This window comes from Megalobrama amblycephala, linkage group LG2, assembly GCF_018812025.1.
Source record: "Megalobrama amblycephala isolate DHTTF-2021 linkage group LG2, ASM1881202v1, whole genome shotgun sequence".
Classification (NCBI taxonomy): domain Eukaryota; kingdom Metazoa; phylum Chordata; class Actinopteri; order Cypriniformes; family Xenocyprididae; genus Megalobrama; species Megalobrama amblycephala.
The window spans coordinates 28,572,713-28,598,012 of NC_063045.1; the positions used below are offsets into that span (position 1 = coordinate 28,572,713).

A 25,300-nucleotide genomic window follows, 5' to 3' on the forward strand; every position below is an offset into this window, starting at 1 on the left:
TTGCAGTCAATCGCCGCATGCTCCCGAATGTTCCGCCTGTTTCACTGAGTCAGAACTGAGACGCATTTTCTTTCACTCCATTCCTTTTTCTTTGGTTTTGCCTGGCGTTTTATTTGCGCTATAGTACCTGCATGCTTGCTTTTCCACAGCTGGCAGCTGACTTATGGTTTTCTTTTAAACGACGAGATATTTTGTAGAGTGTTTGAATGTCAACTGACTTGTCAGTCAATGACACAAAATGACATCCAGTCCCAACACAATATATGACATCCTATTAGGAAATCAATGGCGTATATGAAGAATAAACAACTGCCTTAGATGGTTTCTACTTATTGAACTAAAGTTCAGTATTTCCAGCAGACACATTTTTCATGTCTGTTTTCACAAGTAAACAAAGATGAGGAGAGAAGATAGAAGTAATGTAAACCTGGCATTAACATCCACCTCAAGTAATACAATCTCAGGTAGTCAAATTAGACAACTCAAGTTTGATTGACAGGCGAGTAGGCTGTCTTTCATTGTTGTCTGGGACGGATCAGCAAAGACTTTTGATATACAAAGACAGTGCACTCATATTACTATGAATGGGAGAAAGTGATGCTCACAATATGGCAGATTAAGTCACGCCTTCTATGTATTCTAAGACGCCCGCTTATGACTGCAAATGCGTATTGGCGGGTCCAGTCTGAAAAATGCAGTTTTTTTGTCATGATTTGAGTGTTTAGAACCAAAACTTATGAGACAGTTGTTGTCAGATTTTATTGGTGATTTCAAATTTGAAATTTAATCGTAAGCTTGGTGAACAGCTTTGGAGAATTTGATGTTTCCACATTCAAAGAGATAGAACTTGCTTAACTGAGATAGTTTTAAAGATGGCCGCCGGGTCACATGACTTACCTGAAATGGACTGTATGCATTTTCATTGTGCTACTAACACAAAGCTGTAGGGCTGCACGATTGATTGAAATTAAATCTAAATTGCGATATGGCTGTTTGCGACATAATTAAATATACGAATAGAATGTTTGACAGTGAATCATGGCACTGTGTTCATTTACACACATGCAGCTTACGATCCTGTGTTTTCAGTGTCTCGGAGTGGCTCCATTCGTAAATGCTACTTCACATGAAGTTTGGGACAATTATAGTGTGCATTTGGGAACATAATATGTGCCAATCATCTTCCCAAACTTGTAACGAGAAGCGCTTATAAACTGGCAGTTGTCAACAAAAGAAAAGCTTTGGTGGTTTTCCATTAAAATAAGAGAGCTTTACGGTTTATTGTTTGAAATAAGACAGCTATTTATTTATTTTTAAGTTGCATTTTAAATCGCAGTCACAAATGTGTTTCTGACAACTTTCAAACCCTGTTTACCCCCAGAACGGATGTTAATACCAGGTGTAACCGGGTTTAGCGCTCATTTCGGAGGACAAGAAACTTACTCCGATGTTTTGTTCCCTAACATATGATTTCAGTGCACTTGTAAAACAGTCCCATCCATCTAATTTAGTAAAACCATAGTAACAACTTGCAATTGTAACTGCAACCGCTACACATAAACAGCCAAAGCAGGTGGCGGAAGGTAAAATGGTTGACTCAATATGTTTGAGTGAGTGTGCTTTCATTATAATAAAAACAGAGAGCTGCACATATGGCTGGTGGGATAAAACAGACAGGCAGAACATATTGGGTATTGAGGAAATTGTGAAGATCTTCCTTTTGAGAGTTTTATGGCGCTATTCAAGAACTCTTTTGCTCTGTTATATATCCTCTTGAGTTTTACAGCTGCTAGCTTAAGGGTGCGAGTGTGTGGATGTTTTGTGTATGTGTACGTGTGGGAAGGGTAACGGGTTGTCTTTCAAAAACACTTAGCTTTTCTTTCCCACCCAGCAAATACACGGCTAATTAAATCTAATTAGAGGAGGGCTGTCATAAATCTTTGACAATGCCTTCTGGATCACCCACAAAGCTGTTTTGCCTTTCTACCGTCTTTTCACTGTTGATTAGCATGATAGTGTTTCTCTGTTCCTGCACTCGTGAATTTACCACAATGCATTAATAGCCTACCTATTAACAATATGGACAGTAACTGTTATGTGTTGCTTAGTTCGTCGTTCACAGTGTGAAATCAATTCCTCCCAAGGTTTTCCGTTTCATTTAGTTTTCTTTTTTTCTTTTTCTTTTCTTTTTTTTTTTTTTTTGTTGCCTGTTGTTTAAGTTAATTTTGCTCCCCAAACTGAGTAGATCTTTTTTTCTTTCTTTTTTTTTTCTGCAGAAACACTTATGGACACCAAATGGGCCACCACTGAACTTGCGTGGACCTCACATCCTGAAACTGGGGTGAGTTATTACTGTTGTGTTTGACTTTGGTTAACCTGAGAGCACATTATGCTTATTTGATCCACTCCTTCAGTCAAAATAAAGTATGAGGTGAATCTCAAAAAATAAATAAATGAATAAATCCTCTCCAGGTCACATTTCACCCTAACATTAAAAAGAAAAAAATGAACTGGTCTGTTTGTATGGCCCTCCAGGATTTCGCGAACTCCGCAATATTCGGAGGAGCTTGCATTTTTTCTTAATTGCCGCAGATTTTGGGCTTAGACACGTCATCGCAACATGCATTTAGTCAACTCGTTTGAGCTGCGTAGCTCAGACCAATTAAAGACAACGAGACAGGAGTTCAGAGCAGTGGGCTGATCTCGAACCCACGACACCGTTATTCCACAGCGCTGGGAAGAATGTGCTTGAATTCACTGAGGAATTAATAACCGCTGTGAAATCTTGTGAGAAGCATTCAAATTCGTTACAGAATTCTGTGTTAAACCACAGATATCAGATCAAACAGTGTCAATGTGGAAACTGTTTGATCTGCTATCTGTGGTTTAACACAGAAATCTGTGAGGCTACGTGTAGCATAGTAACACTAACATAAATAACTTGTGGCAGAAATAGTCTAATGTTTTTGAATGCTTTTATGTGCTTCACACAACTTTTCAATATTGCCCAATTTGAATGTTATTTTAATGTGATGTCCAAAACATTATTACATTGTTCATCCTCCATAGTTTGTCCCCATTTGTAAAACTAAAAGTTTCACAATGTAGGAAAGCAACCACTTATTTAGAAATAAAAAAATACAATAAATTACCACTGTAGTAGATGCTGCAGAGGAGCACTTATTGGCTTATTAGCCATTTCTACACTCTAGTATATATTTTTAATATTTATTAAATATAATAACAAAATATAAGTTAATATTATCTGCATCTCAACTCAAGCTCAGTGCTTTTCTGTCAGCCCTCTCAGCGCTGCCAAATCAGGGGTTGGTGCCACCTTTGAACTTAATGGCACCAATGCTACTGCCCTCAAATGTTAGTCTGGAGCCCTGCAATGGTTCTCAAGGTCAGAAAAGTAATAACAACGCTAAAATGTCAAATATTGCCGCAAAAATCAGAAAAAATACACACACACACATCACATTTTTAATTATCATATATTTAATATATATATATATATATATATATATATATATATATATATATATATATATATAGCATTACCTATATGCCTGAGATGACACTTAAAATGACACTTAAAAATGTGCTTAATTAAATAAAAAATGTGACACAGTAATGACTTAATATTGGCCTCGTTTTTTCAAGACAAACCTAAATTCTTATTTCTTTCCATTGAAACCTTTAATTTGAGTGTTAAAAATGACTCTACATATTCTTGACATGTTTCGTGAGATTCTCTCATAAATGTCATAGTTAAACTACCTTTAAATCAAGAGGTATTATAAACAGTCCTATTGCAGCCTTGTTCAAATATAGCATGTTAAACACAGGAAGCTCTGAGTTTCATCAGATAAAGCCAATGCCCAGATCAGATTTCACCCTAGCTGTGTTACATTCATTCTCCAAAAGTGAAATTTGTGCCCACAAGCTTTTGGCAGACACAGCAGAAGTATCCTTCGCTCAGTATATCTTTCACAATACCCAGAGACTGCTGCCTTTTCTTACTTCTTTTGTTTGGATTTGTGTAATTCTCCGAATTTTGGTCTTCACCTCTCTTTCTCTATATCCTGTACTTCAGGGTTCTGCATGTGTCCACTGGCCCTTCCTGCCCCCAGCCATACCATCTCAGCTGTTGTAGTCACCCCTCCCCAAAACCTTTACTTCCGAGTAACTTAGCACCAATGCACCGAAGTGCAAGAACAGCCCCAAAAACACAAATCAACTGGCATCTCACCTTCCCCGTCCATATATTATTATTGTAAATATCCCTCCCCGCCCCCATTAAAGCACTAAAACTGACTAGCACAATGGGCCAATGCACAACCCCTTCACACCCCAACAGATGCCTCCTTTCAGGACATACATTCTCCAATTCTTTCCCTTCTGCTCTCTGTCATACACACAGCTATACATTTTACCCACACCTCCCTTCTGTATTTTAGGACAGACAGGGGAAATGTGGCACCAGTGTATCTTTGCCTTAAATATCACAGTGTTCTGGACACCTTTTATTTCATTCTCAAGTTGAAATATTCTCCCTGCTAGTGTGAATTGCATGAAAACTGGTCACATTAAAACCAAAATCAAAATAAAAAAAAAAATAGGAAAATATATTTTGTGGCAATAATAATAATTTAAAAAAAAATAATAATAAATGAATACTGTATTTAAGAAAAGTAGGATTTTTTTTTTTTGCATTCACTGCATGACAATTCAGCATATTTTCCCATGAAATTCTCATTATTGTAATTGTAAAGTAAATATGTATATTAAGGCACCTTGTCTTGTCATAATTATTTGTCTATTTTTATTATTATTATTATTATTTATTTATTTATTTTTGCTAAATACAATTTCTCCTTTCTTTTTGGCTGAAATATTGGCACCCTCCATATCTCTCTTTCTTATGCCACACTCATTTCTGATTTTGTGTGACACTAAGTTCAATGCTATGTCGCACCCAGAAAACCAAAGTGGGAACTGTGCCAAGATAATAAATACAGGGGCAAAAAGTTGGAATAATTCCCAACCTGACTCAGCAGCTCTTTTTCTATATTCACTTAATCTGCCATAAAGAGAAAGAGAGAGATAGAGAGAGAATCTATTAGTCATTAGTCTGACACCTGTAACCTGAGAAATAAACACAGATAAATACAGACTGTAACACCATTAAGGAAAATAAACATAATGGCCTGCTGTTGCTTAAACCTGACCTGCTAATTCTTCCAAGATAAACAAACTGAGTATAAAAAAGCTGTAATGCACTTATACATATTTATAAATAAACCACATGAACCATCATTCCATGGCTAAAGTAAAGTAATTCACCCCCCCCCCCCCATAAATTGTGATTGTGAATAAATATTCAACTCGAAGCTGAAGTGTGTATGAAAGTACTTTCGCGTATCAAAGTTTAATATGCAGAAAACACCATTTGTAGGCTTATTTCCCTAATACTGAGTTGAAAAGAAATTAATTGAGCAATCTTAATCCTGGAAAGAGGAATGTTTTGTTGTGGCTTTATGCCAAAAGAAGTCCAAAATCAGTGCACTGGTTTCCCATCTCTTTCTCTTTCCCATCTTTACTCTTCTCAGCAATTTATTCCACTGAACTAAATGCCCATTTACACCTCATTCTTTCTCCTGTCCCATTGACCTGATGCTTATTATTGATTTCAGCACCCTTGGCTCAGAAAGGCTGTGATAAAGCAGGGACTTCTGGAAGCCCTGTCTGCCTGGGGTCCCTGGGGCCCATAGGGATGAATGGCCTGTCCGCACAACATCCATATCGCTGTGTTAATTAAAGACTTCACCTCTACACAAACACTACGCTACTCTCAACAAATCTCTTGATGCTGCAATAGTTTTATTTTTCCTTTATAGATACAGCTTATTTTCTTCTTTAGGATTGCTTTTTCTTGCTCTAAAATTGAACTCACTTCAAAAGAAGTTGGATGGTGTCCCAAGACTGAGCATTAATCTAATTGATCCTTTAACAAATTGAAGATAAACAATTCCTCATTGATATATGCTGTTTGTTTAACCAAGAAAAGGTTGATATAAAATTATGGGCTATTAGGTGTTCTTACTTGACCACAGTGTGCACTACCATTAGTAGTTGCCGTATATACTATATTCTAACTATATTCAACATTGTCGCATCTCATGGTGTTGCTAATGTCTCATCAATCGTCAAATCTTTAGTTCATTGTCACTGAGACATGTATACTCATTGTAAACATGTTAATGTAGGATGCACAATGCAGCCTTTAGTACCACAATAACAATCAACCTCTTGACGATATATCTCACTTGTCTTTTCAAAAGAAGCATACTCTTAATTCTGGTAGATAAGAGAAATCATTTAGGTAGAGGATTGAATGTTGCTTCTTGATCTGCATGAATACAATACAATCATGATGGTTTAATTGAACAGTAATTGATTGTGAAGTGAAGCAGAGAGTACTCCACACTCGAGGTATGAGGTAAACATCCACTCGTTGTTTTATTCAATGGAGTTCTGAAACTCCACGGTAATTTTGATGAATTTGCCAGGCAGGTTTCTTCATTGAACTGGTGAACGCAGATGAAAGACCAGCATGCAGCTCCCCACTTAATGACACCATACACAAAGTGTAATTGAAAAGGCACAAACCAAAAAGCACAAAATTTAATTTCCCCTCTCTTTCATCTGCCCCATTCACTCTTTTTCTCAGCTTGCTCCCTCTTTTATATTGTTTCTTAGCTATGGCGTGTGGGGCTGTAGCTGAGAAAGAGCAATTTATTGCCTGCCGTACCTCAACACCTCAGAGTTCTAAAGCCCTGGATAACATCAAAATGAGAATGGTTTCATTTATAATACTGACAATGAGGCGTATTGTACCATACTTTAGATAAAAACATTTGTTATTGCTATTGTTCTGTAGAAGAATCCTCAAATGCAGTATATATTAAGTGCTAGCTCATTCTGAAGGTGAACTTGTAAGTTGTTGTATATCTATGACTTACAGTGTTCTCTTTTTTTTCCCTCTGTTCTTTTTTTCTCAGTGGGAGGAAGTTAGTGGTTACGACGATGCCATGAACCCCATCCGAACATACCAAGTGTGCAATGTTCGTGAGCTTAATCAGAACAACTGGCTTCGCAGTGATTTCATCCCTCGAAAGGACGTTCTCCGTGTTTATGTGGAGATGAAGTTCACCGTACGAGATTGCAACAGTATTCCCAACATTCCAGGATCATGTAAAGAGACCTTCAATCTGTTCTACTATGAGTCTGACTCGGATTCAGCCACCGCCACCAGTCCTTTTTGGATGGAGAATCCTTACGTTAAGGTGGACACCATTGCTCCGGATGAGAGCTTCTCTATGTTGGAGTCTGGTCGAGTCAACACTAAGATTCGCAGTTTTGGTCCACTTTCCAAGGCTGGCTTCTATCTGGCTTTCCAGGACCTGGGCGCCTGCATGTCTTTAATCTCTGTCCGAGTTTTCTACAAGAAGTGTTCCACGACCATTGCCAATTTTGCTGTCTTCCCAGAGACGGCCACAGGAGCCGAGGCTACGTCACTAGTCATTGCCCCAGGCACTTGTGTGCCGAACGCTCTTGAGGTGTCTGTACCTCTTAAACTCTACTGCAATGGAGATGGAGAGTGGATGGTTCCTGTAGGTTCCTGTACTTGCATGGCTGGGTTCGAGCCGGCAGTTAAGGAGACACAGTGTCAAGGTGAGTGCTGATATATGTGTTTTTTTTTTTTTTTCTCACTATGCAGTTTGTCTTATCTCCTGGTATCACATTAAGCCAAATGGACAAATCATCCTGTTTTTTTATTGAGGTGTTTGGCCTAACAGCAAATTTGGTTATTCGACCTCAATTTAAGCAGAGCAAAGCAATGAATAAGTAAAAGAGTGTGTATGGAACATTTTGCTGAGAGAAAGGAGCAGTCTTGCTGAAAAACATATCAGGTTCAGACTGAGGTGAATTAAGCCAGCGTGTAACATAGCCACGATGAAAGTGAGCAGAGCAGACAGCGGGAGGTCAGGGGTCAAATGGAGAGCTGGGAGTGAGAAGAGACCGGAATCGATTTGCGGACCAAGGGCAAGGGCTGCAGTGAAACATTAATGAAGAGCACAAGATGGAGATAGAAAAGTAACCCTGACAGTCAAGGCACCAGAAGTGAAAGGTCACAAAGAGACAGTTGGTTCCAACACATTGTAAGAACTATAAAGTCAGAGTCACTGAGAAGTGAACCACTGGGATAAAGAACTAAATTGAACAGCAAATTATTTGTGTATAGAGAAAAGACGATTATTAGTGGTGTTTGGGGTAAACATCAACATTATGAGGGCTGTGGATTTGAGCAAATACTTTACCCGTAAGACTGTGGCCCGTAAGTCCCCTACTCTGTGCTGTGGACATGGATTATGCCTTAAAAATCATATACTACCAAGCATATAAAGGTAGACTACTATTTTCACTTTTCACCTGGTGTTTGATAAATCAGTGGGAAAATCCTGTACATTTACATTTAAGTAGGGACTAGACTATCATGAGACTTGTAGGCTCTTTTTTACTTGAGATAGCAAGAAACCACATAGCGATATAGTATGCTAAAAAGAATAAGAAAGAATGCCTTTTGAACCACATTGCAACTCCTTGACGACCTAGCCTAGCCACCAAACCCTAGCAACCACTTAGTACCCTAAAAAGAACACCTTTGGAGATGTGTAACAATGCCATGAAAACAACTTACAACACCTTAGCATAGCGGAAGTGAAATTTGCATAGGCAAGCATTATTATTTTTTCACACTTTATTCAGAAAATGTATGTCATTGTCAAAGTAATAAATTATTTTTATTCTACTGCCAACTTGATATTAAACCTGTGTATACCCATGGGGAAAGTGGGCAGTCCTCAGAAATCTGCTACCTGATGTACAGTTAAAAACTCATTTGTTTGCTTGTGGTGGCTCAAGGTGAAAGCCCTGGCAGCAGTGACCTGATAAAATGTTCTCTAATCAAGCCAACCGGAAACTAAAGGAGGGATAAATCTCTCTGTCACCTCTCTCTTGCTTGCCTTCATCTGAAGGCCGTTGGTCTCATTAATACCCTGCCAGAGCACAGTTAGGATATTCACATGAATATTAATCGACAAGACCGTTTTTTTTTTCTCTTAGCGCTGCATATTTCTACAATCCATTCTTTCTCCTCGCTTCCAATTTCACCACAAATTCTAATCACTCCCTTAAGTCCTATGTTCTGCTCTCAATGAGAGAGGGGGAGAGTGAAGAAGGTTTGGGAAATAGAGTGTGTGCAATAGACTGTACTGGAGAGAGTGCACAAGTAAGAGAACTCATGAAAAAGCCACAGGATTTGCATTTTCTTTGCTTTCTTTCACCTCTCCCTCTCTCTTGCTCTGTCAGGAGTGTAGCTAGAGGAAGGATGAGGATGAAAGGAAAGGGCTGACTTCTTACCTTCTTGGAAGCGATTAATCAGCACTTTCAACCCTTCAGAAAACAGCCTCAGTTTTTTGAAGGGGAATTTCAAGCAGTCTTTCATAGGGTTTATAATCTAGATAGTCTCATTTGTCTCCTCAAGATTTTGGTTGATTTATGTACTTCTGAAATGTGAAGCAAAACACTGAGGACTCATTAATCTCTAAAGTGATATGTTTTGTGCAATAAACTCAAATTCACAAGACCTATATTCTTTCATCTTTTTTGCTATGTGAATTGTTTTCTATGTTCCTTCTTCACTACCTATCTCTGGCCTCCCCTGATTAATGATTAAACAAAGTCCCCAGTTAACCAAGTTAACAGTATTCCTGCAGTAATGAACCATTATGTCAATATTGCACATTCTGAGAAAGAGAACTTAGAAGGTGACCCCAGGAACACTGGTGGTGTGTTCTGCTTTGAACACTATCAGTCCAGAAACCAGATGTTCAAATCTTTTCCCCAAAAAAACAGCAACTGTTCATTATTTGCTGATCCTACGCTTTAGAGACTACTGATAAAATGGCTCGGAAGGCTGGGAACTGGTGTCATACTCCTTCCCTGCTGTTAATAAACATAAAACTGGCTCCTTGATCACTTAACAAGACATTTAGGTGACATTCCAAGCAGAAAGATCACAAGCACATTGTGTGCCAGTAGAGCACCTCTGCATTTATCACTGATGCGATAAAATGTGTACACAATCTCGGTAAATGGTGTCAGAGCTCCACAAAGGCCAAAGACCTGTGAATGACACATTAATCTTTGTATTCATAAGATAACAGCTCACACTTTACCTTGTAGCCTTCAATATGCTTTGTTTATCTTAGAGGGACACTTCCTTTGGTACAACATTGACATTCCCTGTGTTTGAGTATTGATTTAAAGAGTTCATTTCGAAAAGTGCTCTTGTTTGGAACAAACAGGCAACTGTTTGTAATTGAAGTTGACGGTTGGCATATGCGCATGGGGTTTATGCAAGGCCAGGGTATGTTGTTGGAACTCGTCTTGTCATGAGGGGGTTATTTCCCTGGAGGAAAGCAACAGCAAATTAATGGTGCCAAACAAATACGTAAGCAAGAACCTGTGGGCCTTCGTATTTTACAATGCCAAGATGGAAAGGATTAGACTGCATACTGTGGGCAAGGAAAACAAAAGGAAAATTAAGGCAAACAGAGCTCACAAAATGCAAATTGCAGAGGGGAAATTGCTATTGATTTTGCTGTTGAATGCAATGAAATGTTCTGTCACATACCTAAATGGAAGCATTACATCGAAAATTAGTAGTATAAAAGTCAACTTGGTGTGAATATTTAGCTACAGCTATCGTTTTTATCTCTAACTGTCAAACAACTCTTTATCTATTTAGCTTGCAGTCCAGGCACCTTCAAGTCCAAGCAGGGTGAAGGGTTCTGCTCCCCATGTCCACCCAACAGTAGAACAAGTTCTGGAGCTGCCAGCATCTGTTCCTGCAGGACAGGCTACTATCGGGCGGACAATGACTCACCTGAATCAGGATGCACCAGTAAGTAACGCCTTCGACTGAAACCACCATTTCACGCATCATGACCTCATCTAAACATAAAAGCAGTGTTGTTTATTCGCCATGTTCTCTGCTCTCAAAAGCCACATCGATACAAACATTGTATATACATTCATATGTTCAGTTATATATAAACTAATTTCTCTATCAACAGCCCAACAAGTAAGAGAATGTTAGGATTGTTTCAAAATATTTCCCTTTCTCCTGTTTTATACTAGCTTCTTTTTGGTTGTGTTCATTGTAGCACTCTCAACAGATATATTCAAAAAAATGTTTCCCAAGTGAACACTGCATGTATTTCTTGCCATTTTTTTTTTATGTTAAATGAGCAGCACAAGTGGGAAAAACAAGGTTTTGCTTAATTTTAGTTACATGAAAGCGCTTAATATGCATTGAGTGTAAATGAAGCCCCATTTGACCAATTTTATTAAATTTCCTTCACAAAAAAAAAAAAAAAAAAAAAAAGCCTAATGTGGTCTGACGTTCTTAGCTGCTTACCATGCTGGTTTCCACTACTGCTTGATAGTTGTGTTGGAGTTTGAGGAACTTGTCAATTGGGCATTGGGAAATCAGCTGGCCAAACACCTAGACCAACTGAACATCAGCTTTACTAAACAGGAAAACCACCTTAGGCTGGTCAGGGTTATGAGTACTAAATTATCTGAACACAACAACAAGCACTTAACTGACTGTAACAACAAAAATATTTTCTTTTTGCAGCTGTGCCCTCAGCTCCACGCAGTGTCATCTCCAGTGTAAATGAGACATCGCTTGTACTTGAGTGGAGCGAGCCACGTGACCAAGGTGGAAGGGAGGACCTTCTCTATAACGTCATCTGTAAGAAATGTCTGCCTGAACGTGGTACCTGTACACGGTGTGATGACAACGTGGATATCTCTCCCCGCCACCTTGGGCTTACTGAGAGACACGTGACAGTCAGAAACCTTCAGGCTCACACCCAGTACAGCTTTGAGATTCAGGCCGTCAATGGAGTCTCCAACAAGAGTCCCTATGCACCTCAGTTTGCCTCTGTTAACATCACCACCAACCAGGCTGGTGAGTTGAGTGAATTGTTTCCTCTGAATGTATTGATGCCAGACAGCTGTGCTATAATACTCAGTAGCAAAGCTAAGCTACTCTAGGGTAGGGCATTTCGGGGTTAGTGAGATGTGGAGATGCATTAACCATGTGGAAACAGCCTCTTATTGTTTAATCCAAGTTTTTATTTGATCACTGGTCTTCTCAGGATAGCTATTAGAGCCATGCATATGCTTAACTCTCTCCTTAGCACTCTGTGCTAGCACCCAGCTGCAAGAATGCCTCTGTTTGCTATCAGGGATTGACCACATGCATTGTAATATGACCCAGACTGTTGTTGCACATAAGTCAATCCCAGGGTGACATGCACACCCACACAGCAGCCCACCCCCATGATTCTAAAAATTCAGGAGAGTCTGTGAGCAGATTATCTCCTAGAACTGTGCCTGAATATTCATCCACCTTTTAAGACAAAAAATAAATATGGGCCGTCAGCTCAAGGGACGTCATGGTTACTTCCACTGTCTCCACAGGATGAGGCCCCTTAATCCTGGGGTGAGAGTAAGCAAGCAGGCTGCCCAGGGAGTATTGTTTTCAGGATGAGGCTTTACTGAGCAAGGCCTAGGTTAGGAGGTGGATGCTGTTGGGTTGGGGAGAGCGAACATTTGGGGGAGGCAGACAAAGAGACAGACAGAATAATAAAGAGCTACTAGGGAAAGGATCAAAGAGCCGGACCTGGGGATTAAAACATTTTTAACAAAGAAAAAGCGAGGTAGAGAGAGAAAGAGGCATGAAAGTAGGGGATGTTGAGAGCTACTGTAGTGTGTGAACAGAACTTGATAACATCAGAAACCGGAGACGGTAACATCAGGTCTGAGGACAAACGGGGACAGTATAGATTATGTAAAGCTGGGTGCTAAGATAAGTAAGGTGCTTATGTGAAACTTATGTGAACACAAATAAATATGTGGGTGAAAATGTCACATTTCATCCTTAAAACAAAAGATACATTAGAATTTGAAATCAATCAGTCAATCAATCAATCAATAAAACATCATAGACATTACATTCATCACATTAATTTGGGAAAGAATGTGAATAATCATCATGAAAATGATATCACAATATAAAAAATATGAGATTAATGTATATGTGGAAGACAGTCAGTAAGAAGGCGGCATCATGGGCCATAACAAGAGATTAGGGAGTGAACAGAGGGTGTGTGCAGCTATACACATATTTGCATGTGTGTGTAGTTTGTATTGTAAGTTGTGTGAACTGGATCTGCCAGATACCAAGCCTTCCGGTTTGTCTGTCATGGTGCTTTTCACAAGAGACTTAAGAATCTATTCTGTCTGTGTAGTTTGAGAGGCTGGGCCCCCGAAAGTGCCCAAGACTAAGGGCTGTCTGATGCTTATACTTCAAAGCAGCTCTTTGGTAATCCTGAATGTGACCATGCTCTAAATCTGAAAAAAAAAAAAAAAAAAAAAAAAAAAAAAGAAATTCAGTTTTCATTAAAATAGGATTTCTCTCATTTCCCCCCACATAGCTCCCTCTGCAGTTCCTACTGTCCACCTGATGGGGGCCTCAGCCAATGCCATGAGTCTTTCCTGGCTCCCCCCTGAAAAACCAAATGGCATCATCTTGGATTACGAGATTAAATACCATGAGAAGGTAAGAGCCAGTGTAAGTCAATGAAGCGAAAGGCATTCAATCACAATTCCACCACTGTCATCCTCTGCTCTATACATAATCGTTCATCCTGACAACAGCATCAACCCTTCCTCTCTTTCTCTCTCGTACCCTAACACTCTCCTCCCTAACTCCTTCCTTGATTCATCCCCTTCTTTTGAACGCTGATACCGCGAGGCAGTCGGAGCTTGGCAGGGATGGAGGCAGGAGGATTTGCATAGAGGAGAAGAAAGAGCCAGGCATATCTGCTCCGTGTTTGATGTGTTGTACTGACAGATTAAACTAGAGCTGCCAGACACTCTCTTTTGGGTGCTGGCTGGTTTTATATGGCTTGTTTTATCACTGTTCCCACAGGACCAGGGAGAAGCTATTGCCCACACCATGACAGCCCAGCGTAGCTCTGCACGCATCGAGGGTTTGAAGCCGGGCACGCCATATGTGGTGCAAGTTCGAGCTCGAACGGTGGCAGGATATGGCCGCTATAGCAGCCCTACTGACTTCAGCACCAACCACCAGAGTATGTAAAATACCCGATATTCCTAGATTATCACATTAAAATTATTCCTTTTAAAAGCATATCAAGCATTGGTGTGAATCTAAGAAGAACTTTTACATTAATAATCCTATAAATAACACTCATAGAAAAAGAAATGCTATAAATAGATCTGAGAAATAAGATTCGTTTGAATATCTCCTATGATATCTCCCTTTGTGTGCCTCACAAAGCTGATGCTGACAAGACTCTACAGGAGCAGTTACCCCTCATTGTGGGCTCTCTAACGGCAGGGCTGGTCTTCATCATTGTTGTGGTGGTTATTGCCATTGTCTGCCTCAGGTAAATTTTATTTATCTTAATACATTTCAGTAATTGCACTTATAAATAGATCACATCAAATGTCGAAGAAATAATTAGATGTCAAAGTATACCTATGAAACAACACACTTCTTTGAATGAATATGTAATTTAGTCACCTATAATGCTTGCTTGGAACCTATTGGACAATTAATGGATGTATTTTAGGCACTCTCAGAAGCAGATTCATTTTTTGGTTGTCAGTTATTTTGGGTCTTTTACTTTGTAAATTGTATCCAGTGGTCTCAAATGTACATGTGCCCTACATTGGAATTCCGTAGTGTCCTGGTGATCGTTGGCACTGGCAGTTTCCATCTTGCGGCCACCTTTCCATTTCCACAGCTGAGGGCAAGGCAGCTGTGTGTTTAAAGCCTTATCATGCAAAAATTCTCAATTTGCACTCTCTTTCTTTCTAATCAGCACAGTGTGTCTCAGTATCTTAACTTGTCTGCGATTGAAAAAATGTAGGCCTTGGCATATTCCGGAACTGAATTTGAATTGGAAATGAGATACAAATCACCAGCGGGTATTATTGGCCCGGTTACTAGTTAGACAACAAAGGGATTGCATTAAAATGTACCAGAGGGGGGTTGAAATTGCATTGCATTTAATGGACTGATAGTGGAGAAAGTGTGAAGGAAAGAATTAAAAGACAGGAGTGAATTAAACAATGTGGCAGTAAAGATTCCTTAGTATGTAACGGGAGTAAGACAACCAATGCTGCTACTGTTTTACTTAGCTGTCCTTATGCAGAATTCACTTCCACCATTCAGTCAACTGAAGTGACAAGGGTCTCTTGAGGCTGAATCTGTTGTTCTCTTAATTGTCATATCATTCCCTTTCTTTATTTGACCTCAATTTATGTCCCTGAAGGGGCTGGCAGGGAAAAAAAAAGGCCCTTTTCAAAATACTTATTTTCCTATATTTAGTTAAGAAATCATAAACCTTTTGTAACCGACTGTATTGTCTTTGGTTAACAGGAAGCAACGTAATGGCTCAGAATCAGAATACACAGAAAAACTCCAACAATACAGTAAGTCTCTACAGAGTTTACTTGCCATTGAATGACTAACAATGCTATAAATATTGTGTATTATGGCAGTGTGATTCATATGGCTATTCGCACTATTGAATCCCCTATAGTCACTCCGGGGATGAAGGTCTACATTGACCCATTCACCTACGAGGACCCAAATGAGGCCATCCGCGAGTTTGCCAAAGAGATTGACGTTTCCTGTGTGAAAATCGAGGAGGTCATTGGCGCAGGTAACCAACAACACAAGCTCCTGAGCAACAGGGGGAAGACAGCTAGGCACACCCAGGCCATACCTTTAGAGGACTTCACTTCAAGCGGTACTTCAATCAACTCATCCCGCTCCAAAATCCAATCCCTTAGCACTTTACCAATGTCTCTAACAGCTTTACTTACAAAATGGAGCTTCTGAGGTTATCTTCAGAGCTAACTATAGAGCTACCATTCCTGCTAACTTACCAAGCCTGTCCTGAGCCTGATTATACCTCTTGGACAACTAATTGTCCTCTTGACCCTATGACCTGTTAACTTCTCCGTCCATGGTGCTCCTTCCTGCCCTGGAGACCACTCCCCTTTGTTTGGTAAATTTTCTAGATCTTAACATTAGTGTTAGCAGATTAATTTCTAAGAGCCAAAAGCAAAGAGAAGTATGATTCTGGTTCAGTAAGACTTTGCAGCCATGTTGTAATGGAATGGAGTTGAAGAGCCCCATGCCAGACTCCAACAAACAAGGCTTTTAACATCTAACGCTGCTACCTGAACCTGCTATTTCCCAGCTTCGTCTAAAGTGATGAACCCCTACCATGTCCTTCCCTGACCCCTCTGTTTCTCTTGCACCTGCTTACACATTGGCCTAGATTGCAGACGCAAGCTATCCAATCCTCCCAAGCTTCTTTCCCCACCTACTTCCCACATTGCTACTCTCACTCCCTCCACACCCTAGCATTCGCTGCTTCTGCCCTTTACCCCTTCCTCTATTGCCTTACTTTTTCCATTTCCTTTTTGGTTCCCCAACCCCCAACAACTCTCCAAGACCCTTTCCCATTTAAGCATTCCTGACCTCACCCTACCCCTTCCCTCGCCCCCTGGATACACTCCAATAGCATCACCTTTAGCCCTGGCTTCTTTTGCTGTCTCCCCCTGCTTCCCCCTGGCTCCTTGATTCTAACCAGTAACTGTCCCTCTCCCCTTTCTCTCCCACACTCCTCCACTCTGCCCTCTCCTCTCTCCACTCCACCCTTTCTGCCTCTTTCTCGTCTGTACAATACCTATGTAGGAGAGTTTGGAGAGGTGTGTCGTGGCCGTCTGAAGCTCCCTGGGCGCCGTGAGATCATTGTGGCCATCAAGACTCTGAAGGCAGGCTACACAGAGCGCCAAAGAAGAGACTTCCTGAGTGAGGCCAGCATCATGGGCCAATTTGATCATCCTAATATTATCCGCCTGGAAGGGGTTGTGACAAAGAGTCGGCCAGTCATGATTGTCACTGAGTTCATGGAGAACGGAGCACTGGATTCCTTTCTCCGGGTTAGAGACAATTACTCCCATAATTTTATTTATTTATTTATTTATTTATTTATTTATTTATTTATTTATTTATTTATTTATTTATTATTTTTTAAGTTTTATGCCTGGATTCCTGTTGTGGAACAATTGTGGAAATACAAGTAATACATACCATAATTGCTGTGGTTATTGCACACATTTTATCCAAGCAGTAGTTTTCTAATAAACTAATAAAAAAAAAGAAATGTTCTCACCTATCCCCTTGAATAACATCTTAAACTTTCTGAATAGAGATGACAAATAGCGTAGCTGCTAGCTGTGACATTCAAAGATGAATCAGCTGGCTGATGAGTAACATCCTGGAAAGTTAAAAACACTTAGACAGCAGACATTTCTGTTATGAATGGGTCTGTGATTTTCCCACTTTCTCTCTCCAACAGCTAAATGATGGACAGTTCACAGTCATCCAGCTCGTCGGTATGTTGAGAGGCATTGCAGCTGGCATGAAATATCTGTCCGACATGAACTATGTGCACCGTGATCTGGCTGCTCGTAACATTCTAGTCAACAGCAACCTGGTGTGTAAGGTGTCCGATTTTGGTCTTTCTCGTTTCTTGGAGGATGATCCCACTGACCCCACCTACACCAGCTCACTGGTCAGCATTCACACCTTGATCCTTTAATATGTACAGCAGTTAAAAATGTTTAGCTCCTAACAGGTTAAAAATCATTGTATGCTCTTGCATCTATAGGGGGGAAAGATCCCTATTCGCTGGACAGCCCCAGAGGCTATTGCTTATAGGAAGTTCACCTCAGCCAGTGATGTCTGGAGCTACGGCATTGTGATGTGGGAGGTGATGTCATATGGCGAACGCCCATACTGGGACATGAGCAACCAAGATGTGAGTTTCCGCTCTACTTTGCCTCTATTCAACTTAATTTGAGAGTAAACTAAAGCCAAACAATTATTATTTTTTGATCAACAGGTGATCAACGCAGTCGAGCAGGACTACCGACTGCCCCCACCCATGGACTGCCCTACTGCCTTGCATCAACTTATGCTAGACTGCTGGGTGAAAGAAAGAAACTTGAGACCTAAGTTCTCTCAGATCGTCAACACCCTGGACAAACTTATTCGCAATGCCGCCAGCCTTAAGGTGGTCACCAGCACACATTCTGGGTAAGGGAACACATGGACCCATATTAGCATGTTAGTTAGTATCTTCTCAACAATGCAAGGAGTATTAAAGGCTTATTCAAACTGGTTCTTTTATTTTAAATTCAGAATTAGGCCAATGTTACAGAGGCATTCAAATTAAGAGAACATTGATTTCAGATCATTTTCAGTTGACAAACAATATCATAAGCTGAGAAACTCTGACAGTATAGAAATTAAGATTACCTTCAGTCAATAAAACATTTGGTTTAATTGCACCATTACAGGCCTATTGATTGTTTTGCCTGAGATGCTTGCTCGGGTCTACTCTTACTAGAGCCTTTTCTGTTTGAGATATTTAATGACATAAGCTGCCTTCCAGATGCCAGTCACTATATAATAGAATTGATCAGCATTTTATTTTTTCAGTGAAACACACAGTAATTGTTAGCAAGAAGCTTCAGGCGGGTTTTGACCCTCCTCGGGGTGCCCGCCTCTGGGCCATAGGTCCAACAACCAGGAAACAGTGGGAGACACTTTGTCTACTTTGCAATGATCATAGGATAAAGGAAAAATAATTAGTTACTGTAATTCAGAGATGGGAATGGTTTAATTAGCAAGGAACAAGATTTTAAAGGGGCCAATGGAGAGGTGGCCTGCCTGCTGAGCTTAAAGAAAGAATGAGAGATGGGGTCCTGTACTGATGTACTTGATGTACTGTGTAATATCTTTAGTGACCCATTCCTTAACAAAACTAAAGACAGTTTGTTTAGTTAATAATTACTCTCTGTGCTGAGTTAAGGGTAGGTTATTTATGCATGGAAATTCATCCTTTTGGTTTTCTTGTACAGCTTTCCCGTGTTCTCTTAAAGTCAATGTCCCTAAGACGTGAGAGCTAGACCAGCTCTAACAATGCTCCATTAAGGAAAGCTGCCTTCCAGGTTAATGACCACAAACCCTTCAGCCCTAAAGGCAGGAGCTTATTAAAAATCACTCTTCCCATCCATCTACAGACCTTGTCTTCAATAGAGCCTCTGTTCCATTCTTATTAACTTTTTTCTTATGCTTTTAATTGTTAATTAATCTAATGCCATCAAAAGACGGCTAGGTTCAGCAGAGCAGAGAGCTTGCAGACAGGAGTGTCTTTGCTCTCAAACTTTGCCTCCCAATCCCCACTGCCCAGACCTCATTGTTAGTTAATAAGACCCAAATCTGGGCATAGATCAAGTCTGGTCTCTGTTGGTTTTGTCTAATTTAAAATGGCTGCTTTTGTGAATGACATTAAATTTAGTTGTGCTATTGTGCAAGAAGGATCTTGTTTGTGTGCATGCAGGCAAATATGATTTACTCAAATAGATCACAATAGGGGTGCTGCTCGAGGACCAACACAAGATGTGGATACACCTATTTTGTCCTACTTGGATAAATCAAGCCATGCATAAGCAAAATTGTAAAGGAATATAGAATCATAAAATACAGATCATAAATATAGAATTGTAGCATATCAAGTATCAATAGGTAACCCATTTTAAGACCAGAAATGTGCTGCTTCATATGGACCCACACCCACAGCTTCCTTGAAGTTCTCTCTGGCAGGCCCCTGCATGTCTCCAGCCAGTAGGCCACAGTGGCAGGTACAGGCCCTACAGGCCAGGAGAGGTGGTGGTGGTGGGGGGTTTGGGGGTGAGGTTTTGGTGGTGGAGGCCTGGCGTGACCTAACCCTCTCTCTCTCTTTTTATCTCCACTCCTCTCTTTCTCTGTAGGGCCTCCCAGCCGCTCCTCGACCGCTGTGTGCCTGACTACACCACCTTTACCACTGTGGGCGACTGGCTGGATGCCATCAAGATGAGCCGCTACCGAGACAACTTCCTCAATGCTGGCTTTGCTTCTTTTGACTTGGTGGCCCAGATGACTTCAGAGTGAGTGTCTGGACAATTTGTTGGAATGCTCCTCTTTGTTTTGGTGGTCTAACATTAGTTTGACTTCAAGGCACCATGCACATTTTATTGTTCCAAAATTTAATTTTTCCAGTAAAGAGTAAGAGTGATTTTATAATGGAGCTTGTGGCATGGACTTGAGCCAATTGCATGGAATCGAACTCTGGTTTAGACCAAGCAATCAAACCAATGTAAAAACAGCCTAAAACAGAACCTCAATAGGGAATTAAAGAGACAATAAGTTTTGAACAGGAAATTAAATATTTTAATGATCAGAACAGGGTTAGTGATGGAGCATCTGATTATTCATCTCATCTCGCTTTAATTTGCTTTAACATTTCGTCCTCAAAAAATGTCATGAACAAAATCTTACAAAGCTCACTGTCCCCCAAAAAAAAAAAAAAAAAAAAAAAACATGATTTGTTGCCTTGTTAAATGTCTATACAGATGTGAAAAGAGAAGTTGGGGTCAAATAAACGAATAAAAGAGAAAAAATTATAAATTCATCATGCCCATTAAAGTGTAATAAAGGATGGAGGCAGGGGTAATTTGTTTCAATTTGGCAACTTGACAGGTGTACCAGTCGGTGGTTTTCTTGTGCTCTTAATGACTAGTAATTCTCCTAATGGGCTCCATTTATTATCATTTTATCCAGCATTGTTGGCTTGATGGGACCAACAGAGGGAAAAGAGAGAAAACACTTTTACACATTGTGTGAAATTACTCTGCTAATGTTGTGCGATTGTAGAGATGAGAAGGGCAGACAGACTGGGGGCCGCCACAGGGCCGGTTGCTCCATGACAACGTCCATCCTCTTGCAGTCTTTTTCTTATCGGAAGGTGAAAATAGAGTAAAAGACGAGTCTGTGCTAGCTTTTAGCTACACATGTAGCTGTGTAAACTAAAACCTCATGAAGGGATTAGATTACCTCAGCCAATGAAACAACAGGAAGCATTTTTATCATAAGGCCTGCGGTAATCTTTACACCACACTCATTCTACTGTATGACTGCTGTCTGTTGCACAGTGAAATATTATTCCAAGTCATGTCTGTGGTTACGCTAATAGCTCTTTCTTTATGTGAAATTTAACATCTGGTAGCCCTAGGTGCAAACCCTTGCAAATCATTGACCAACGCTTGACTTACCTCCAATTTGAGAAGTGGCTTTGCACCACAAACTTGTCTCAGTTTAGTAGCCAAAGGGTGGGGTTGTTCTATTTGCTTAACCCAGTGACAATTTGTTAAAGGGATTTGCTCACCTGGCTACATTCCCATGGGAGTTTATTTGCTTGAATAATATCAATTCTATACTCTCTTTTAGAGACCACTTTGTTATTAAGTATTTATTTTATAACAGTGGCAATAAGGTTTTTATTTTGTTGTTGTTTTTTACAGAGATCTGTTACGGATAGGTGTGACATTAGCCGGCCACCAAAAGAAGATTCTCGGCAGCATTCAAGACATGAGACTGCAAATGAACCAAACGCTGCCCGTCCAGGTCTGAAATGGGGGTGGAACTGTTCTACAGAGAACTAACAGACGTCCCCAGATGCCTGATCATCTCCACTAATCAGATGAAACTGGCTTGCAGTGCCTCGGACAACTTTTTCTTTTCCATTTTCCTGTTTTCCTGTAACGACTGCATTATTTTACACACGACAGGATTAGATAAGATTATTTTATACTTATTTTTAAGAACAGAGAGGAAAGCCCATATCCCAGTGCCTGGCTCACGAGGCTCCGGTATGGGATTGGCGATTGCATGCGTGCGTGTGATACTTTCTTTTGTGAGGCTGGCTGGGATTCACCCAATCTCCAAAGCCTCCCATAATGCATTTCTCCCTGAAGCTGACTCTGAGGGATAGACTCTCCTGGATGGACATTGCTTATGGAAGAGTAACTCTTCTAATAGTATGCATAACTTGAATATAAAGACAAAAAACTAAAAGTGAATATAAATTCACAAAGCGTGTGGACACGAATCCCTCCAGTGCTAGCAGATGTTCTATTGTGCGTGTGATTTTGTGCTTATTCCCCATCTTCATATTGAAGGTGTTTTATTTAAGGGCACATGCCTCAAACGGACAGGAGGGAGAGGCACAGCCGAGGGCGAAAGATCACGGATGTCGCAGGACCGGATTTGAGGAAGTTGCATTTGTCCACCAGGTTTAAACTGACAAAAGGACTTCTTAGAATATACCTGGTGAACTCAGGATGCTTTCATAGTTCAGCTATGTTTTCACAATTTCACTTGATGTTTTCTTTTTATTCTCTTCTGTTGTTTTCCCTCACCCTGTTTAGTTTCTGTTCCACAATGGGTTGACATTTAGCTGGTCATTAACCATTATATCTGGATTCTTTAGCAGTTAGAAATGAGAAGGACTGTGATAACTTGTACTACACTGCAATAAATAATTTAAAATCAATATATTTGTCTTTTTCCAGGAAAAATGTCTAAACATCCTTTTAAAAAGACTGCAAAATTGTGCAATATATTAAGTTTGTTTTCAAATAATATATCTATAAAGATATCAATATACCTATTTTTTTTCTTGTGTTAAGCATAAATCTAACATAATTCACTAACGGTTATAAAAATAAACATAAGCTTAAAACAAACTAATTGTCAACTGGGTTAAAAATAAAACAAATCTAATGAATACTATTCTGCTTCTCAAGTAAATTTATCTTGTTTTAAGAATGTTTAGCTGTTTCCTGGAAAACAAGACAAAATACTTTCAGTGTAAAAACAGTGCTAATCACTGACCATCTCTAAAATGAGTGTGTGTACGTGTCAGAATGACTATGTTGTAGTGCGTGCGTTTCTCTGTGTGTATGTGTATAAAACAAAGGGAGAGTATAAGGATTATGCACACATATTCTGTAGATGAACATTTCAGTTGTGTTCCACAGTGGAGCACAAATGCATGAAATAATTTGTGATGAGGAGCTCCAGTTATATTATATATTATTACTTGTGAATCAATAATATTATGTGGAGAAATACCAATTTATAATGATTTTTATTCTATTTTATTTTATTTTAACATATCCCAAGAGGCCAAAAGGAATGATTAATTTATTTAAAGATCTGGTATAAATTTGAATCAGCATATTCTGACATTCAAAAAGAGATATGCAACAACAAACAAAAGATTTTGGAATGACATGATGTTTCTTTGACGAGGAAAATGAATGCAGATGAAGTGCATTGAAATTGGTTTAGGAGAAATGAATAGAGGTGTTGAACATCTCATCAGTGTTGGGCAGATCCCTAGTAAATCTCTTCAATATTAAATCTAAGCCTTTCCGTCACCACCACAAAAAGAAACTGTTAGTAACAATTCTCTAAGATATCCTTTTGTAAAGCTCACTCACCAAGTGTTTTGGTAATTTCTAGCAATCATATTTTTGGAATTACAGGATTTCCGGGGTTGTTTTCAAATGAGATCTTCAACCACAATGGAAATTCATGTTAGTGCTATGCGGGCGGCAGGATACGTTATACTTCCTGAAACTTGGTTTGTCTTCCACATTTTTTAAGCCTTCCTTCACCTCGCTCGTCTTTTTTTCTTGCAAATAGGCTGTTTACAGCCTGGCAGAGACAGATGACCAGCATATTTCAGTTTTTGAATGGCTCTTGTCTTCTATTCTGGTCTGCTCTGAGTAGTTATGTGAAGACTTCATGGCCCCACGTCAAACAATAAAGACATAAAATATGCAAAATAGTAGCGTGTCGGATGGATTAAGAACTAAAGCTTGAAGCTAATACAGAACGTTTTTACCAAAACCTGTATCTAGAATAGTCTCAGTGCTTATATATTGCACTTTGGGAAATGGTACTGCATATATTCTGCTCAGTACTCTTCTATTTGTGGTTTTGTTTCATAAGTTCACAAATCATTTAATGGCTCCCTCTTTTCTCAATTACAAGAGCTCCATGTAATATAACACTCTGAAGTGATTTTATGATGACAGACATTATCTTTTTTGATCTCGATGTATATGAACCCTGTTCCTTACAGTTCCTATCTGCACTGCAACTAACTTACAGAGCCGTTCGGGAACTAAAAGTAGCTGCTTTTGTCACATTCAACATGTCTGATGGTATATTCTCTCATAACTGGATTTGAGTGTGTGTATGTTTGTGTGTATGACTGTATTTAGGTAAGGTGCTATTGTCATTGTTTTTTATCAAAGCAGATTTGAAACATAACTTGCATGATTTTGGTTCAGTAACTTTGTGCCAATCTCGGACTCTCTCTTTCCTCCACTCCTTTCCTGATCTTCTGTGACATTTTTCCTGAGTTTCAAAGTTACTCTTTTATATTAAAAATTAAGCAAAAAAAGTTTTTTTTTTTCTTTCCAATCAGTTAAAACGGTCTTTTCATCACATCACAAATCACTGACATGCAAAAGCAAAATGTCTGCTGAGTGCTGTACTTATATTGAGGAGAAGCAAGACACATTTCAAAATATTTTCTTTTCTTGTTCTTTTTGTTTTGTTTTGGAAAGCATTGAGATGTATTTAATGGTGAAGACAAAAAAACAGCGATTAAATAATGCATTCTTGTAGAAATATTTTTAAAAACCCCTTTTGCAATTAAATTATTTAAGAAATACCTGTGTTTGCTGTGTGTATTTTTGCTTGGTTTACTTTATGGCCTCTGTTGAAAGTTATTTTGTATCGACATGTTCAATTGTCGAAGTCTTCAATTGTGGTAGCTTTTTCAGGCATGTTGGGGCCACAAATTCTTGCTTAATTGAAAAGCCTGAGGATTTTTAAGACCATTCTCCTCTATAAAACATTCTGCCCTGTATTTGAGTGAGAAAGGCTTTGATCTTTACAGGTCAGGGCACCTGCCTTGCAGATATAGACTGTGAGAAAATATGTGGAGTTGATGTGTTGTTCAGACTGCTCTGGACTTTCAAAATAGAGAATCTTCATAACTGCCGATATATTGGCCTTGACGTTTTATTACTTTAGTTTGCATCGGTTATCTTAGCAATATGTGATTTTATGGAATGCCACTAG

At 39.5% G+C, this 25,300-nt stretch overlaps 1 protein-coding gene across 5 annotated transcripts in view; it reads left to right on the forward strand.

The window, feature by feature from the left end:
* LOC125254647 (ephrin type-B receptor 3-like) overlaps positions 1-24,887 on the forward strand; it is a 48,557-nt gene extending 23,670 nt beyond the window's left edge. Inside the window, exons 2-16 of one of the 5 annotated variants that reach the window (XM_048169358.1) lie at positions 2,277-2,341; positions 7,068-7,740; positions 10,880-11,035; positions 11,774-12,109; positions 13,641-13,765; positions 14,138-14,300; positions 14,510-14,618; positions 15,617-15,669; positions 15,768-15,989; positions 16,946-17,193; positions 17,613-17,828; positions 17,925-18,074; positions 18,159-18,352; positions 20,092-20,247; positions 21,661-24,887. In XM_048169358.1, coding sequence (XP_048025315.1) covers positions 2,277-2,341; positions 7,068-7,740; positions 10,880-11,035; positions 11,774-12,109; positions 13,641-13,765; positions 14,138-14,300; positions 14,510-14,618; positions 15,617-15,669; positions 15,768-15,989; positions 16,946-17,193; positions 17,613-17,828; positions 17,925-18,074; positions 18,159-18,352; positions 20,092-20,247; positions 21,661-21,769 — 2,975 coding nt within the window. In that variant the 3' untranslated portion in view covers positions 21,770-24,887. The remainder of the gene's footprint in view (positions 1-2,276; positions 2,342-7,067; positions 7,741-10,879; positions 11,036-11,773; positions 12,110-13,640; positions 13,766-14,137; positions 14,301-14,509; positions 14,619-15,616; positions 15,670-15,767; positions 15,990-16,945; positions 17,194-17,612; positions 17,829-17,924; positions 18,075-18,158; positions 18,353-20,091; positions 20,248-21,660) is intronic. The other 4 variants (XM_048169371.1, XM_048169364.1, XM_048169380.1 and 1 more) reach the window with 4 other exon arrangements.
* The last annotated feature ends 413 nt before the right edge of the window (positions 24,888-25,300 follow it).